The sequence below is a fragment of the Lissotriton vulgaris genome, chromosome 7 (genome assembly GCF_964263255.1).
Source record: "Lissotriton vulgaris chromosome 7, aLisVul1.2, whole genome shotgun sequence".
Classification (NCBI taxonomy): Eukaryota; Metazoa; Chordata; class Amphibia; order Caudata; family Salamandridae; genus Lissotriton; species Lissotriton vulgaris.
In genome coordinates this window covers 204,036,915-204,054,823 of record NC_141695.1, presented here as the reverse complement: position 1 = coordinate 204,054,823, position 17,909 = coordinate 204,036,915, and the positions used below count along the sequence as shown (strand labels likewise).

At 42.2% G+C, this 17,909-nt stretch overlaps 1 protein-coding gene across 1 annotated transcript in view; it reads left to right on the top strand.

Annotated features, from left to right (window-relative positions):
• Positions 1-17,909, top strand: part of LOC147701198 (B-cell receptor CD22-like) — a 324,178-nt gene that overhangs the window by 288,508 nt on the left and 17,761 nt on the right. The window contains exon 9 of the mRNA XM_086929943.1: positions 8,644-8,767. Within this exon, the coding sequence (XP_086786069.1) occupies positions 8,644-8,767 (124 nt within the window). The remainder of the gene's footprint in view (positions 1-8,643; positions 8,768-17,909) is intronic.

Sequence of the window (17,909 nt, the reverse complement as noted above, 5' to 3'; positions counted from 1 at the left end):
AAGTTGATAGTTTTCGTTTGTACTGTGGATCCATTAAATGTCTACAGATGTACTCTTTGGAAGGTACATTTTGTATTTCTAGCCTGAGATTTTTGCATCTTCATTTGCATTGGTGCATGAATTTTACACCTTATGCAAGTAGGCCTGGAGCCATGCCAGGCAGCAATGGGATGGCCTAGCACATAGTAATGTCCACCTTGCTGACTTTTCAAAATGTCAAAACGGACTAGCATGTGAATAAAGCACTCAATTAGCCCCTATTCAAACTCCATCATCATGGCTTTATAGTTGCACTCCCTTTTCTGTAAAGCAAAAAATCATTAATGGACATGTACTGCTCAAAGAAGCATTTCAGCATGTAGGAGGTGAAGTTCCAAAAGGTTGGCACCACCTGAATTAGGACTTTCATAATGTTAGAAAATTCCTCTCCTTGTGTAGTCTCCTCTATTACTTGCTGAATTGCATTGCTAGATTTTAGACCATGTACACTGGAGCATAGCTGTCAAGTGCCCAGTGTATGAACTCTGACCTCAGAAAATACACCTATAGTATGGAAAGTTAAAGGACACCTGTGGCCTGCAGCACTTATTGAGCCATCCACTACTATGATAAGGTAAACATGGAGTCAGTCTCATCATTGCAGCATGACTGCTGCTCTCTAAGTTGGCCGGCCTCTTCCAATTGGAAATGCAAAGATAGAAAGATCATGAGGCTGTTCCCCTGAGTGTCTCCTGGAACATAAAACAGCTGAAGAAGACATTCCTGTGAAGAATCCCAGCTGACCAGTGGGTACCAGTCCTGGACTGGACTTTCCTGTTAGCCTCTGCCTGAGGTCTGTAACTGCCCTGCCTGAGGTCCTGGTGGCTTTAGCAATGTGCCCCTGTGGTTGTTTAGGAACCAGAGTTCAGACTTTTGTTGCAAAGCTCCAGAGCTTCAAGGAGACCGACTTTGAAATGTATGCAACCAGCTAAAACATAGCGTCATATTCAATTTCAGGTTTGTCTTGCATTAGTTTTTCTTGGAAACACAATAAAGTAACTTTTCATATTTGTACTTGGAAACGTATTTCGTACTTTTCCACATTCAGCCACTAACGGGGCCAAACTAGTTCTTGTATCTCATCTGCACTTCACATTTTTATACCTTACTCGGACCAAGAATACGAGATTCTGCCGCGTTGACCGCCTCGACTAAACCCTAAATACAAAGAGGGGGGCAAAAAGGATGGGTTAACTAATAGAACCAGCCCAGCCATAGACAATCAAATGGACCTTAGCCACCCAGCAAAACGAAGCTTTGGGGTTCATGGTTTTTAAATTATTTCATGTCATTGTAAACCTGATTCACCGTGGTGAACACGTAAGAAGATTTCCAGGCAACGGGGACAAGCTACTAGCTTAGCGGTCAACAAACAGGACACATGGAACGTGTATTGTCTCTATTCTTACTTTCAGCATTGGGAATATTGAAACTCTTACCATCAAGCCAATTATAGAACTTTTTGAGAATACAAACTGTTTTGTCTTGAAAAAGATGGTGAAACAATATTAATCCATCGAAACGAGCGCAACGCCTACTTTTATACATAATCTGTAACACCGGCGGAGGTCTTCGAGTATCGGGTGCCAGGACTCTTGCCACAAATACTGTTGTAATACAGATATGTAACAAACAAGGGGCATTTCTTATTTGCCTGTATTATGTATTCTCTCAGTACTTGTATGTGATTTTTATTTTTATTGTGTTTATTAATTTGATTATTTATTGGAGTTGATACTTATAAATTTGTTCTGATGTTATGATTTCCAGCATGTGTTAGACATAGGACTTCTCCCTGTTTTACAAATATTTTTTTATTATCTGCTTATCATTTTAATCAATAAATCGATTTATATTTTTGTATTTTGGATTATTAATGATTCTCTGAGGGAGGGGTATGATATACTTGTCTCAAGTGCAACTGTGATTACGTATGAATGGTGAATATACACAAAGTGGATTGTATGGTATAGATGAATATTGAATGAATAGGTTTGACCAAACCCAAAGGATATTTTCCCTTTTCTACTTCATCGCTAGCAGTGTCTAGGGTCTATGTCCTGGTCGAATGCGACCATTGACTATCATTGGTGCTTTGCACATTTTGGTGCTATTTTCAAATTAATCTTTAAAAAAAATCATATCTCTGGTTCCACTTATTTGCTTTGTTATAATCCTGATTGGGATCTTTTATTGTTTTGCGTATGTTACTTTTTAAAGATTTTGGTACTTTTAAAACCTTTACTCATTTTCCTTAAATCAAGTCTTTTTGCTCGGTGTCATGCTACCAGAATTTGAGTTCAGGTTTAAATTACAAACCCTTTGACTAGACCTAAAAAGTGGATTTATTAATTGTGGTGTAAAACCATCTAATCCAACTAATAATTCACTTTCCCACATATGGGGCACTGTATTAGCAGTATGAATGATCCTCAACTGGTACTGGGTTTTTAAAGGCTGGCTAAAATGTATGTAACAGCTGTGACAGGTTAGCAGTATGCTGTGCACTACATAACTCTTTGATGAAGGCCTGCACAAATAGATTGACGGAATGAGCTAAAGCTACCACTCTGAAGTATCCTCTCTCTGTAATAGCTATAACAATAATACTGCTGCAGACCGTGGCAACAAATCATAGAGCTCAAGGTTTCTGACCAAATTTGATCCATGATGTTGGCAGCTGTATGTGTTTTCTCCATGGAGAACAGAATGCCTTGAAAAGTATCAGCAGTGATGACATCAGCTGCCAGCCTTTGCCTAACTCCCTTAAATGAGACAAAGTGTGCAGCTATGCACATGTAGTCTGTAGCTAGACACTAGCTACAATCACATTAAGAATTTTCTGCTGAGATACAGGTACTGTTGAAAAACAAGTCCTTCTAGGATCTTTGATTTTGGAAAGAGCCCCCAATAAGTTAAAAAAAAACTCTCTCCTTCCACAAAAGAAAAAGGGGTAGAGGGGTCAAGCACTAACATGTTGAACAGTTTCTATTGTGACATAGTCCAGATTATGGTTTCATTGGTAAGGTGACGCTGTGCATAGCCTTGATAATTAGTTTTTGTGCTTGTGTTTATGTGGTAATTCCACATCAAATGACCCCTGTGGAGGTATGTGGCTTTAATGCTTTGTGGTGATCACAGCACCCATCTTTACCTTGTGCACACTGAGGCTGCTGCAGTTAAAGAGTACACTGTACAAGTGATGGGTCTGCATCTCAGGACTATGTATTCTTCATCATCAAGACCTCCTATCTCACAGGCTTTTCTTTTATAGCAACAGACACGTTTTTAGGTGCTGTTGCTACAGGTTTGGGTGTTGTGTTTTTGTATTGGCCAACTGTACTATAATGTTCACCTGCCTTTCCACAGAGCCAAGGCCAAAATGTGTGGTGGAGTCACAGTGCATTTGCTTTTCTTTAGGGCGAGTGGTTTGTGCTTTTTTTTTGTTTTTTAGTAAATAGAAGCTGGTGGTAGTGGTTCAGGAGCAGGTTCATTAGAAGTGAACTGCACTTTCTCTGTGCCTCTCTAAATATGAAAAATCAATGATTCATCTTCATCATTGCCACCTACATTTGTGGAACCACCATTTTTAGGTCTCGCCTAGCGTTGCAGCGCCTGCGCTGCTCGCTTACGAGATCTATTGTTGTTGGTTTTCTGTTGGGTTTCCCACGGAAGTGGGGTGGAAGCACTGCCTATGCTTTCCATTGCTGTGCGTCATTCTTTGTGTAAAATGCTCACTTTTCATTTTGGTTCCCTCCCTGTCTCCTTCTTGTCTCGCCAATACAGACTGGATTTTGTACTGGCGGTCTTTACACAGCGGCACTTTCGCTTTTTAAGCCGCAGTGTTTAATTTTGTTAAGTGAGGCATTAGTTTGTCAAGCCGCACCTACTTTAGCGAACTGCAGCGCAGCGTCCTCCCATGCAGTACTCATACCGCATTCAATTATGTACTGATGTACTCTTACAGTGGACGGCGGCGCTTTCGCTTTTTTAAGCCGCAGCATCCATTATTGTTATGCGAGGCATTCGTTTTTCAGGCCACATCTACTTTAGCAAGCTGCAGCTCTGCATCCTCTTATGCGGCACTTTTGCTTTACTAAGCGTCAATCTCCATTCTTGTTCTATTTCCACAACACACCAGTGAGCAACACTGAGTCCGCCGTAACAAAAAGCTCTAAGTGCCCCAGAGCCATAACTAGTGTACTGCGCTGCCTTATGAGCTACTCACCATATAATTTCCCAGGAATCTTTATTTATCTGATGGGCTGCAGGCAGGACGGAATGTGCATGAGGCAATTAATTACTTAAGAACATTGCGGGCAATCATCTCTGGTTAAACTTTTGGCGGAGCGGGATATAATCCATCTCGCTGTTGTCAGCGCTTTACAACTTTGCCATTCTCTGAGACCTCATAATCTACGAGATTTACAGAACTATGGATTTCACTCACAAAGTAAAACCACAGTTCCCGTCATGCTGTGCTTCCATCAGGAAACCGTACACACTTCGCCAGGAGCCAGGACTGGGACCAGGTAGGACTGTTTCTTTATACTATCATAAACAATTGGAGGTCCGCTGCACTGTTTTTTTATAAGAGAGGGTAAAACTGGGGTAATCCAATGAATAATGTTGAGGGTACTCAGGGTGTTCACCTCCTGTCACTGAGGTGCTGAGGATAAATTGAAAAGAAAGACCTCACATGTGCGAGGTGGGAACCTTGAGCACAACTGCATTGGATTACCGCAGTTTTACCCTCTCTTATGGGTGCATGCAAAGTCCTGCAAGCCTAATCCAGTTCCTCGCACGCTCTACTGTGAACATGGAGGATTTTCCTCAAGTACCAAAGGAAACAGCGCTCACATCCGGTTGGAGAGAAAATATTTATAAATTTTCTTTACGCGTTGTATCTTGCTCCGATCTTGCATCTTTCCTGCCCCATCCCATGTTGTCTTCCTCAGTATTGTTTATTTAGCGTGCTGCAGACTGGACGGAAGTCACAAAACATGCATGAGGCAATTATTTAATAAACAAGGTGGCAGGCAATAATCTCTGGTTACCCGTAACACAGAAGATTGGTAGTGGTGCTTCCAAAATGGAAAAAAACGCACTTGCACAGATTATCATAAATGGACACTAGTACTGGATTAGTAATAAAATCTTAAGTTTTTTAAGACGGAGTGCTACATAGACCACTGTCACTCAATACCAAGAGAGACTACTGCCAATCAGAGATTGGCACTTATATGACTACAGGAGAGGGGTCAAAGAGAGCACATTCCTAAAGTACATGTAAGCATAAATGACTAATAAGTCAAACTGTAATACAACAATCAAACTATAAATGTCCTGTAATATTCACATTCGGACAAGACAGAAGAGCAAGAAAGTTTGTATTTTAAGTTTCTTTATTTGAAGATCCATCATAAAAGTAGAGTTGACACGTGTTTCGTCAGTACTATTGATCAGTACCATGAGTTTCTCAAGGCTGTGAGACAAAACAAGAAGTATATATGTGACATTACATAAATGCATAAATAACAATATAATGAAACAACATTAACAGGCCTAAAACCGGAGATAGAAGAAAATTTAATAAAAAAGTTATTTAAAACCAGAAAATGAAGTATGGAGTATAGTCAGAGAGAAAAGAAGGGGCGTAGAGATTCCAATAACAAGTTCATAGATGAGAAAAACACCCAAGTGTGGTTTCTTAAAAAGTGACAAACATCAAGAGATAGAATCTCACCACGATATACAATCCATTAGGTGCAAGAAGCAAGTATGTGAAAAAGCAGTTCAAGTAAACAGAGTGCCCAGACTATCAGAAAGAAACTTATCTGAAGGACTGTGCAGTATAAGCTTGTCCAGTAGGTTAACCATCACCAGGCAGAATAATTTATGTGCAAAAAGTGCATTGGCAGACTGACCTATATAGGCGAAAACTGGCAAGGCCGCATCCAATCTCGTTATGTATAAGATGGAATATAATATAGGATTCGAAGATCTGGTAATGAAAGATGAATAATATAATATTATTGACATTTTTTTATAAAAAATAAAAAACCAGACTACAAAAATTACATAAAACATCAAATAGTGAGTGCGCAAAATCGTTCAAGTTACTCTATGTTGATGAAGCTAGAAAACATTCACATCAAAAAGGGTGAGAAAAAGAAGAAAATATAAGTACGAGACATACAGTATGTTCAAACCAACCCTTACTTCTGCATGATGATAGTAAAAGTAACAATAAAAATAAAAAGAGGCAAGGTGTGCTCACCATAACAATATGGGTTAGAGACGAGCAACAAAATATAAGGAGATCCAAGGTCATAGAAATCAACTGAGATGACTTGGATTACCCGCCCTTTCATCATGCCTCGATTTTTGTGTCTCTTCTGCTTCTTCTCCTGTCGTCTTGCTCACCATTGGTTATTTATATAATGTAATACTTGTATGTGACCTTTTACTTAGTGCTCTTTTTTTAGCAGAAAATAGACCAAATCTACTTGCAATTAGATTCGGACTATAATCTCCGGATATCAAGGTCTGCATCTACTCTCCATTCTCCCTAAACAAACCAATAAAAAATGACACTTGAATGGAGGTAAGGGTATCGCAACTCATTCGATTCTGCGTCCCAACCTGCCCTCTCCACTTTATATTGCATCTGCTCACTATACTGGTCCCGTTCTCTGACTTCCCCAAACAAAGTCTTATATTACTATAATAGGGTGGCATTAAGAGTACTAGGATCTGCTCATCTTCAGTTCCTGTCGTTATATTTCAGTCTTCTTGCTTTGTTGGTCTTGCTGACTACCTTCACTAACAAGCATTTACAATGCAATAGGTCTCGCATTTGTTAAAGTTAGAGCTGTTAGTGTTAAAAATTACAATGCTTTTACTTTCACTATTTTATACCAATGGTAATAAAGCTATGCATATTTAAATACTCCACTACTGCTACCTACTCCTCTTACCACCATCATTATGTGTCATATACATTCACTACACTACAAACAGAACCATTAAGCAAGATTGTAATTACAACGCCAATAACTTTAACTCTAACTGATGCGAGACCTGTTGCATTGCAAATGCTTGTTTCAAGTTTTCTCTGGCCGGACAAGGTTCTCCTCCATTTCACCTTCATGATGGAGTGGTCTTCTTTCCCACTGAGGAGATGGAGAATATAATGTATTCTCCTTTTGTGCATCAAATCCATATTTCCACTCGGCTCCTAATCCAGAATGAGGTGAGGGAGACTCTTGTTTCCAGGGAAGATTTTGTTTCCTGGGAAAATTACATTTTAGATTCCCGGGTCTCAATCATGACTGCAGTCACAGCAGCAATGAGCAGTGTTTGCTTTAGTTTTGTTGGTGGTAGTACCATTCTTGATCCATGGGTGATCCTCTTCCTAACGTCTTCTTACTCAGAAGAGGGTGCAGCAGGTATGCTGCATTGTGCAAATTGGTAGAAAATGGATGACGGGTCAATGCCAGCGGTGCCAACCACTTCTACGAGGAAGTGATGGCGGCCAGCTTGGGACTCAAATAAAGATAAAAATAAATATAAGGGGGGCCGGTTAGGAATACCTTGACCCCTCAGATATGGTGGGGAGGTCCCAAAGAGAGCGTGCTGAGGTTAAAAAATCATTTTATTTTTATTTTGTGGGAGACTTATGGGGTGATCAGCAAAACAGTTGCGAAATGTTTAAAAAAAGACGTGCGGGCTCGTGCGCGTCTTTTTTCTAAAGCCCCTGGGGGGGGGGCAAATACAGAGGGCATGGTAAAAATAAAGAAGAGAAGGTGGGCGGATGGAGCCCCATTCTAAGGGCAAATTAAACTCCAGGGCCACCTCCTCCCTGGGGTTCTTTTACTAATTTATGCAGTGGGTGCCCCCAAGTCACTCATCAATGTTCAAGTACTGCTACTTGACCTCTGTGCACTATAACTGATGTGCCGCCGAATCGTAGTCGAGGCCTTAGAGAGGAACTTTGTAACGCAGAACTCCAAAGGGGATGAGATCATAGGAAATATCTTAAAACCCTAAGAATGATGACCAGAGAATGACCCAAACATGGGTCTAAACATGAAAATAGAATGAAAATGTCTCCAGGAGGGAAAAAAGTTCATGAGCCGTTGCCCGGAATAAATATTTTTCATAAATCAGAAGTCACCAGTCTACCAAATACTGCTTGTGATCACATAAGCATCACAAACCAGCTTAGCTGGTCTAGGAACCTCTACCTTATTTGTAACAATACAATCACTCACAGTTCCTGAACAGCAGAAGCCAGTTAACAAACCAGAAGCCACATCTAATTGATTTTCATTAGTCAACTGCAGGCTTGCCCACTGCATGAACAATAAGGCAGAAAATATAATTTAAATATTAATAAAAAATCACTGAAAGAAAGAATGCTATGGGACACTATGATGTAAGCATGTGTATGTTTGTGGTGGCCAATGTCATGATTCTTAATTTGTATAGCTCAAACTTAACATTCTTCAACATAGGGATTTACATTTTTGCTGTCATATTTACATGCCTATGTATATTTCCTCACTGATTTAACCCTGTTTTTCTCGTTGTCTGATCTAGATGGATTTCACAGGAACAATCTGGGCTTGAAGCGTTTTTATCCTGGCCTATGGACTTGGATTTCCCTGGCGGCAGTGGTGGCAGTATCAATTGCAGTGACTGTGCCTACATGGCGATATATCAAGTGCGTCCTCATGCACATTTTTATCCTGTGTACCCCCCTACCCTATTCATGCAGTGTGGAGCCCAAGGACGTCCTAGTGGCACTGACAAGCTTATTACTGCTAGCCTTTTCTGCCAGTTTTGTATAGCTTGAACAAAGGTCGGACTGGGACAAAAAATAGGCCAGGGCACCAAAATAAAAAGAATCCCCATTAGGGAATTGGATAGCTAAAAAGTGGCCCATGTTTGCAAATTGGGCCTGTTTTGACCCATTAAAGACTCTAGGTCTCAAATACAATATTGGGACGCACAGCAGCGCATCAAGCCTGGCTGCTCCACTGCCATGTTTCCAAAGGCTGGGAAGGAATGCACTGTATCTATGTATCTAAAAGATACAGCACATTCCTGTCCTTTTACTCTTTTCTGGTGTAGAGTGTACTGCCATGCACCAACGCAGGCAGCCTTGCAAAATGGTGCAAGGGTGTTGTAGGGATGATTGTTTTTGTGCAGGATGGGACATGAGAGGTGTTTTTCTCTTTCTATGTGTGCTGCAGAAAACAAGGAAACATCAAGATATTTCTCATTTTTGGTTATCCCTTGTGCCTCCCCTGGGGAGGTGTAGGAATATGACGCTTTCCCAGGTTTACGAAACCTTGTAAATCTTGGAATGCGTGAAAGGGGGCTACAATTACAAGGCCATGAATAGCCATGCGGGGTGGCTTTACGTGATCTTGTAAATATGGGTAGGCAAACTGTGCCAACAGTGCGTCCAAAAAAGTGATGGAACGGCGGTGCAATGGACTTGTAAATAAGCCCCTCCCGGCATAAGTGTTTTGAGGGATATGGAAGACTGCATGGATTTGAGCTTGCTATTGGAAATGTTTAATTTAATGTCAGGGAAATTATTAGTAGGACCCAGCCCAGCATACCATAAAACAGGCCCAAAAACAGCCCGTGCATTGAACTGTCAGATCAGGCCATCAGGCACTGCCTGAATACCCTATAGGCCGTATGGAACATGAGATGATTATCCACTCGATAAATTAGGCTGATCAGATTTCACGAATCATAGTTTATATGTTTTAGCCCCAGTGGGCAATTGCATGGTTATTTATTAAGATATCCTAAGTGGCATGGCCACACACTCCCAAACATACACTAGTTTAAGCTGCCACTTTGTCCCATTTGATTCTAAGCTTATCATTTGAAGGCACTGTATGTGTGCTCTAAGGTACTGACATATTCACTTTAAGGTTAAATGAGTCTTTTAGGGAACAATGGAGAGCATTATGATCACTATCATCCCTGCCTACTACCTTCAAACGGCTAGGTTGCCTCACAGGTACAATGAAACAAAGAAATAGTCAATTCTACCTGTATGACCTGGACAATTGAAGGTATTGACCGAAAGCAGATCAGAGTCTGTGCATCCATTGCAGGTCCTCAAGCGTACATGATAGTGTGAATGACATGAGCTGATAAGCAGCACTTGTGCAGCATTTTACCAGGTTAGTATTAAATGTAGGGATTCCCCATGTATCATCTCTCTTTCTAACAGGGGAACAGCTCCAAGTCCATCTATGTCATGCCATGTTGAAATCGATGGCAATGATACGAAAATCATGCTGGTCGAGGGCGGCCCTATGCTGGCTTAGATTACCTCGTTCTCACCCACTTCTCCCACCACCGATTGTAAATGTATTAGGAGCAGGTGCATGCCCTGGTGATAGATATGCCCAGGATGTTGTGTGAATTAAAAGACAACATAGACATTTTGACATCAAGGGCCAATTTAACCCAAATAAAGAGGCTGCCTGATTAATGGCGCCTCCCTGCAGAGAGTGTAGGAATGTTCAATATTATATAACCAGCTCTATGCAGAGGATCCCTCGACCAGGTTTCCTGCAGGAGGCACAGGTCAAATGAATAAATAGAAATCCCCCAATTCAGATCCCCTAATTTGGGCTTTATCCCTGCTATATTCCAAAACAGGATATTAATAAGGAGGCTGGTTCTAAATGGGGCCTCAGCGTTTTGAACTAGGAGTGTAACTTCACTAAGTGGTGAAGGTTTTCCTGTTCAGGTGAAGGATCCCAATCAAAAAATATCTGGGACTGGGATTGAGTGTCAAGTCAATTTACAAGAACATCTGACTGGTTACAGAGTGCCACTTTTCGATCAACTGGTAGGTCGCCTCTATAGTTAAAAGGTCACAGAAGGATGGAGGATTGAATTCAAATCCAATAAATATATTAGGCAAATGGTCTCTATGCATGCTTAAATTAATTAAGCCTTCTATAAAGGATTTCGCCTTCATCACCAACCTAACATAATTGAAGCACCATGCTGGCTGGGAGAGATCATAAAAGCGTTTTCCGTGGGGGATATCCGGTCGAATGAGCGGCAGTCACATATTGACCATTTATGGTGAAAGAATTTGTTTATGAGGGAGTCTTCATATCATGCTCACAAGCACAACAAAATCTCTCTTGCGCAATACCTCATAATACTTACCATCACAAACTACAAACATACACACACCTTTCAAACTACACAAAAAAACTAACTCCAATGCCCAGCTTACCCTCTTCCACCACATCTAACATGTATACTGCAACACTGCAACTCTTTTAACCACCTGTTATCCATTGGACAATTTAAAACCTTACTACATGACCTACATGTTGCACCACCACCCCTAACTCATAGACCTTGCGCCCTGAACAAAATAAGCAACATGCCACTTCTCACATCTTCGTTTCTCCATGTCTACTGCACAACAAGGTTACTCCAAAAAAACAACACAGCTCACCAACTCACTCTCAAACACCACCTCCACCACCTACACCTGCAGACCCATGACACTGCCTTCATATCCTCCTGAACGATACAGAAAAGCTACACGATTGCTATCCTCATATACCTAGTATCAACACTTAGGACACACCTACTGCCAACTCACAAAATATTGCTCACTCCTCTACAAAACAAAGTCACACTATCACTGAAGGACATTCTCTAAACTGTCTACTAATAAATGCTATATTGCTCTCTAAATACAAACATTATATCTACGTCTTTCTCACTGACGCAAAACCAGACATACTATCATAACTGAATCATGGTTGGGAGATGATATGGCTCCAGTCCTACATGAAGCCGATCCTCTAGGCAAACAATCACCTAAAAACGAATAGGGCAGAAAGGAGGTGGCCTAGCTGTTGTGTTAAGGCAGACATTACATATCACAAAGGTTGACGACAATCTCCATAAAACATTATGAGGCCCTTTTCACCAGAAGCAATCCTACACCGTCTTCCTCCTGTAACTTCGTGCTCCGTGGCAGACCTCCTCCTACCAATTCAACATTCCCAAACACACTTCTAGACACAGTTTTAAATCTAACACTATCTCCAACCTATGTGATGGGTGACCTCAACATTTGGTTTGACAAACCCAATATGCCCCACCCCAAAACAATCACCGCTGGCCTAGACACACTGAACCTGCATCAGATTGTCCATGAAATCCACACATCGCTAGACACATCCTACATGTCATTTTGCTAATACAGAACTAGTTACCTTTCAAACGATGGCTCCACCACCATTTGCTTGCCTTCCAACATGAAACTAAGGGACGGACCTAAAACAGCTGACATGCATCCACCTATCGGCTGTGTAACAAACTCAATTTGGAACACTCCGAAACACAATTAAATCCAGTACAGATTTAGAAACAGTACATTCTGTTCAAAAGCTATATGAGTAGCTACAGGAAGCTTTTGATATCCTGATGACACTAAAACCCACACAACAGAACAAAAGAAAACAAGCACCTTTGAGAAATACAGAGATAATCCTGCCCGATTATCTCCCCTTGCGTCTGGTCCGACCATTCATTGATCGAGTCCTCCATCTCTGTAAAGGGTCTGGTTAGGCCCCCCCCTCTGGAGGGTGGGACCGCTCGGAAATGGAATGCCCTTGATTCCTCTGCCTTCCTTTCCTTTCTCGCGGAGACCCAATCCTCATCTAATAACACTCTAGACGTCAACACTCTGGACGCAAACATCACTCATTGGCTCACGACGGCTAGCGACCAATTCGCCCCCCTGTCTGGCTTCCCTCGCTCACGCCACAGCAAATCCCATAAATGGTTCAACTCAGCCCTGAAACAACAACATCTTGAGCTGCGTCAACTGGAGCATAGGTGGAGACGTAACTATCTCAGCACTGATAGGGAGGCGTACGTGTCCGCACGCAAAGATTACAAAAAAGCCATTCCTACAACTAAGTCTGCTTTCGTCTCGGAGAGAATATTAACAGCCCCTAACAAATCTAAAGAGATATTTAAGGTCCTCGGCTAATTAACATCGGACGCCAGGACACTCCCGAACTTGCCCCCTTCCGCAGAGTCATGCAATGCCTTAAATTCCTTCTTTATCGACAAGATCTCGGCAATTAAAAACTTCATTCCCTATTCCCCTCCCTCAGTTGCAGTTGTAGCCCCCCCTGCTAACACCCCCACTCTGTCCTGTTTCCCCACACTCGATTCCGACTCCCTTGCCAAGTTGGCCACCCGAGTGAAATCCGGTTCCCCCAAGGACTGTTGCCCTCCTTCAGTACTTCGTGACATCTGTCACACTCTTCCGCACTGTATCCTACCCTTACTCAACACCTCCCTTAACTCTGGCACAGTCCCCAGGTCGTTTGAGGAGGCTGTACTGGTGCCTCTGCTAAAAAAAACCTGGCGCGGACCCAGCGGTTCTCACCAACTACCGGCCCATCTCCCTCTTGCCTTTCCTGTCTAAAATCCTGGAGGCACATGTTTATTTTATTTATTTATTTATTTACGCAACTTTTATAGCGCAACAAATACCCGAAGGTGTCTCGGCGCTGTGGAGCAACAAAAGTTCATCATCCTACCGTCTTCTTCACTGGTTAAACAACCATGTTTTCAGAAGCTTACGGAAGCTAATCAGATTCGGAGCGGCTTTTATGGCAGTTGGCAGAAGGTTCCAAAGTTTTGGAGTGGCCACAAGAAAGCGCCTATCACCCCAGGTAACTGACCTTGTACGTGGCACCGGCAGAAGACTGGAATTGGCCGATCTAAGGTGCCTTCTGGGGGTATAGAGCTGAAAGGCTTCGATCAAGAATCTGGGTCCTGTCACTACTTGCCTCTCGCAATTTATCGAGGAGTCCAACTTCCTGGAAATAAACTAGGCTGGCTTTAAACCAGCCCATTCCACTGAGGCTGTGATTCTCGCCGTGTTGGACAACCTCAGAAACAATGCTGACAGAGGACTCCCCCAGGCATTAGTCCTACTAGACTTATCGGCGGCATTCGACACGGTGGATCATAACATCTTACTCCACCGTGTCGAGGCCGCCGGAGTCTGTGGGCCTGCCCTGTCCTGGGTCAAATCTTTTCTAGAGGGTAGATCTCAAGAAGTGAGCTTGGGTCCCTTTAGCGCCACCAGTGTTCCTTCATCCTGCGGGGTCCCCCAGGGATCTTCTCTGTCCCCCCTCCTTTTTAATTTATACCTTCAACCTCTCCTTCACTCCCTAGGTAGGTGGGACGTCACAGTGTTCAATTACGCGGTCGATTTACAAATTATTTTCCCCCTCACCTCCCCTGACGCTGTCACCAACTTCCAAGCGGTCATTAAACACACATCCAACATTGGATGAACCAAAATCAATTAAAGCTCAATCCTGGCAAAATTGAGCTTCTCCTCCCTGGGAGAAGTGCCCCCCATTGGGGCCCTCAGTACTGGCCAACTGAGCTTGGGTCACCTCCCTCTCCCGCTGGCTGTGTAAAGAGTCTCGGAGTCATTATTGACTCTGAGCTCACTCTCAAGGCCCAGGTGAGTGCTGTAACATCCTCCTGTATGTTCCAGCTATACAGGATACGGAAAGTTGCCCATCTTCTGACTTCCGAAGCCCTGCTACAAGTTTTAATAGCTTTGGTGATGTCCCGTTTGGACTTCTCTAACGCCCTATACCATGGCCTCCCCAAATCCCAGCTGGCTAGGCTACAGATCATACAGAACCAGGCTGCCAGACTGGCATTTAAAATCCCTAGATGGCAGTCGGTCAAACCTCTATTACATCAACTACACTGGCTACCAGTCAGTGAAAGAATAGCCTTTAAGGTATGTTGCCTGGTCTTCAAAGCCTTAACTGGTCCCTTCCCTGCTTTCCTGAAGTCCCTGATCACCCCTTACTGTCCTCCCCACACCTTGAGGTCCACCCACCTTCAGCTTCTAGTTATCCCCCGGTTCAAACTCACTAAATCTGGCGGCCGCAGCTTCTCTCACCTGGCTCCCAAGCTATGGAATTCTCTTCCACTCTCACTCAAGACCTCTTGCTCCCTCCTATCTTTTAGGAAATCGTTAAAAACTCTGCTCTTTTCACATCCCCACTAAACTCTTCTTGTTCAACCTCAGTGTCCTATCAGCGCCAGGAAACTCATGGTGACAGTGCGCTTAACAAATTTCCCTTAACATTAACATTAACATAATAAAGATAAAACAACAAATTAGAAAGCTGCAAAGTGCCTGGCTTAAAACAAAACAAACCTCAATCAAGACAAACTTTGCATACAGACAAAAATATGGTTTTGCAAGTCAGCTATCAAAAAAGCAAAGAAAATAAACTATTCAAACAGAATTCCAAATGCTAAATGAACAAATAAAATAATTCTATAAAATTCTCAGTGATTTTCGTAAATCAAACTGCCTTCAAGGAACTCATACGGTTAATTAAGATTTCACTGACAAATGGGCAAATGATTACACAGACAAAGCAGAAACGTTGGGCTCATACTTAAAACAGACACAAAGCATCTGCACTAATGCTTTTACAAAACAACAATCCTATAATACTCTAACCCAGCCTCTCCATTCCTTCCAACACATAATTTACCATGATGAATTTATGGACCTGGTCAATGCAAACAGGCCTGCCGGGAGCCCTTCTGATCCGTGTCCATGGCAAACCTTCTTCTAACAACCTCTGCTGCCATTCCAGTAAGGAGAATCATCAACCAATCAGTCAATCAATCTGGGGTTTGGAAAGTGCAACTACTCACCCAGGAGGGACTAAAGGCGCTAGGGGTGGGCGTGGACGGCTCCACTGAGTGATGGCATTGCCATATAAAATTGAGGAGGAAATAAAACATAGATGTGAATCTAACCCTGAAAGAATCTTTGAGTGTACCAGTTTCTATGAGCATTTTAGTATAGGATTAGTTGATATGAAAGTACAGTTAGACATATAAACCGCATCATCAAGTGAAAAATCCTTCAAAACAGAATGCTCAAATATAATCCATCGAGGTATGGAAACATCAAAAAAATCATGGGTTAAGGGAAATGATTGTTGGATAACAAATGCATATTGATGAAGCCTAAAATCAGGAAATCATATCCCACCTTCATTCTTATGATATTTGAGCCTAGTTAAAGCAATACGGGAATTTTTATTTTTCCAAAGAAATTTGGTCCATAGTGAATTCATTTGAGAGAAATACGAAAGAGGTATCATAAAAGGCAACATAGACAATGTGTAAAGGAGAGGAGGCCAAGATAAAAATAATCTCTGCAGTTTGTGTTTTATACCTTTTAAACCTTCAAAGGTATTGCTGATTGTGTTCGAAATAGTGGAGGAAAACCAGGTACCAAGATATTTTGTTTTGCAGGGCACCAAGTAAAATCAGATTTAGCAAACATATTTTGATAACATAAAGAATGTAATGGTAATATTTCAGTTTTAGAAAACTTTAACTTATAACCAAAAACATTAGAGTACAATTGAATTTTGTGCAAAAAAGGAGTTATAGTAGAGAGGGGATTGGAAATATACACCAAAATATCAACTGCATAAGCTGACTGTTTGACTTCAGTGAAATTATATTTAAAATCTGATATAAGGTTGTTGAAGCGAATGCGATCAAGAAACGGTTCTAAACAAAGAATAAAAAGTAAAGGCGATAGAGGTCAGCCTTGACACATACCTATGCGCAACTGAAAAAAGGGGAGAAACGACCATTAACAAAAACACTGGCGCGGTGTACAACAATTTTATATAGGAAATGAAGTTAGGTCCAAAACCATACCATTGAACAGTGGTAAACATAAAATACTAGTTAACACTATATAAAGCCTGTTTGGAATTAAGGGATAGTGCGGCTAAGGGAGAGTGAGTCGGAGGATACAAGTATGGTGGTAGACTCATTTCAAATTGGGTCAATGTTTTAAGCTCCAACTTAATTTAAAAATAATTAGCCAACATTTTTCCCTCTATATTTTGGACACCGTGATATTTAGATTTAATTTGGAAGAGGATGTTACAAGCATCAACTGTAGTAAGTTTATTAGGAGCAGACTTGACTTTAATCAACTCATGTAGAATAGAAGCTTTTTTTTAATTTTTTTTTTTATAAATTTTGTAGAGCGCGTAGTCACCCGTGAGTATCCCAGCGCTAGGAACAGATTAACCTGAGGGTAGTGAGGGGCAGGAAGTGAATTAGGGATTTTGTGGGAATAGGAGGGTTTTCAGCCTCTTTCTGAAACGTAGATAGTTGGGCTCTGTTCTGATCTCGCGGGGTAGAGCGTTCCAGAGACGTGCTGTGTGAACTGAGAAGCGTCTTCCGCCCGTCCGGGCCTTCTTGACTTTGGGGATGGTGATGAAGTGTTCCTGATCGGAACGGAGAGATCTTGAGGCTTTGTAAGGTGTGATGAATTTAGCTAGGATCGGAGGTCCTTTGTTTTGCAGCGATTTGTGGGCCAGGCAGAGTGCTTTGAACTGCACTCGTTCCCTGACCGGGAGCCAGTGGAGGAGTCTCAGAGCGGGTTTGGCTGAGGCTCTGGCGGAAGTGTTGGTAACGATGCGGGCAGCCGCATTTTGGATCCCCTGTAGCCGGTTCAGGGTGGCCTCCGGAGCACCCAGGTAGATGGCATTGCTGTAGTCGATCCTGGAGAGTATTAGACCTTGGACCAGTAATTTTTTTGCGGTCGGGGGGAGAAGGGGCAGGATTTTTCGAATTGATTTTAGGAGCCCAAAGCACATCCCGGCTACTTTTTTTGCCTGAGTAGCAAACGATAGGTCCTTTTCGAGCCAGACACCTAAGCTCTTGATCTCGGGCTTTGGGTCTGGGGGCGG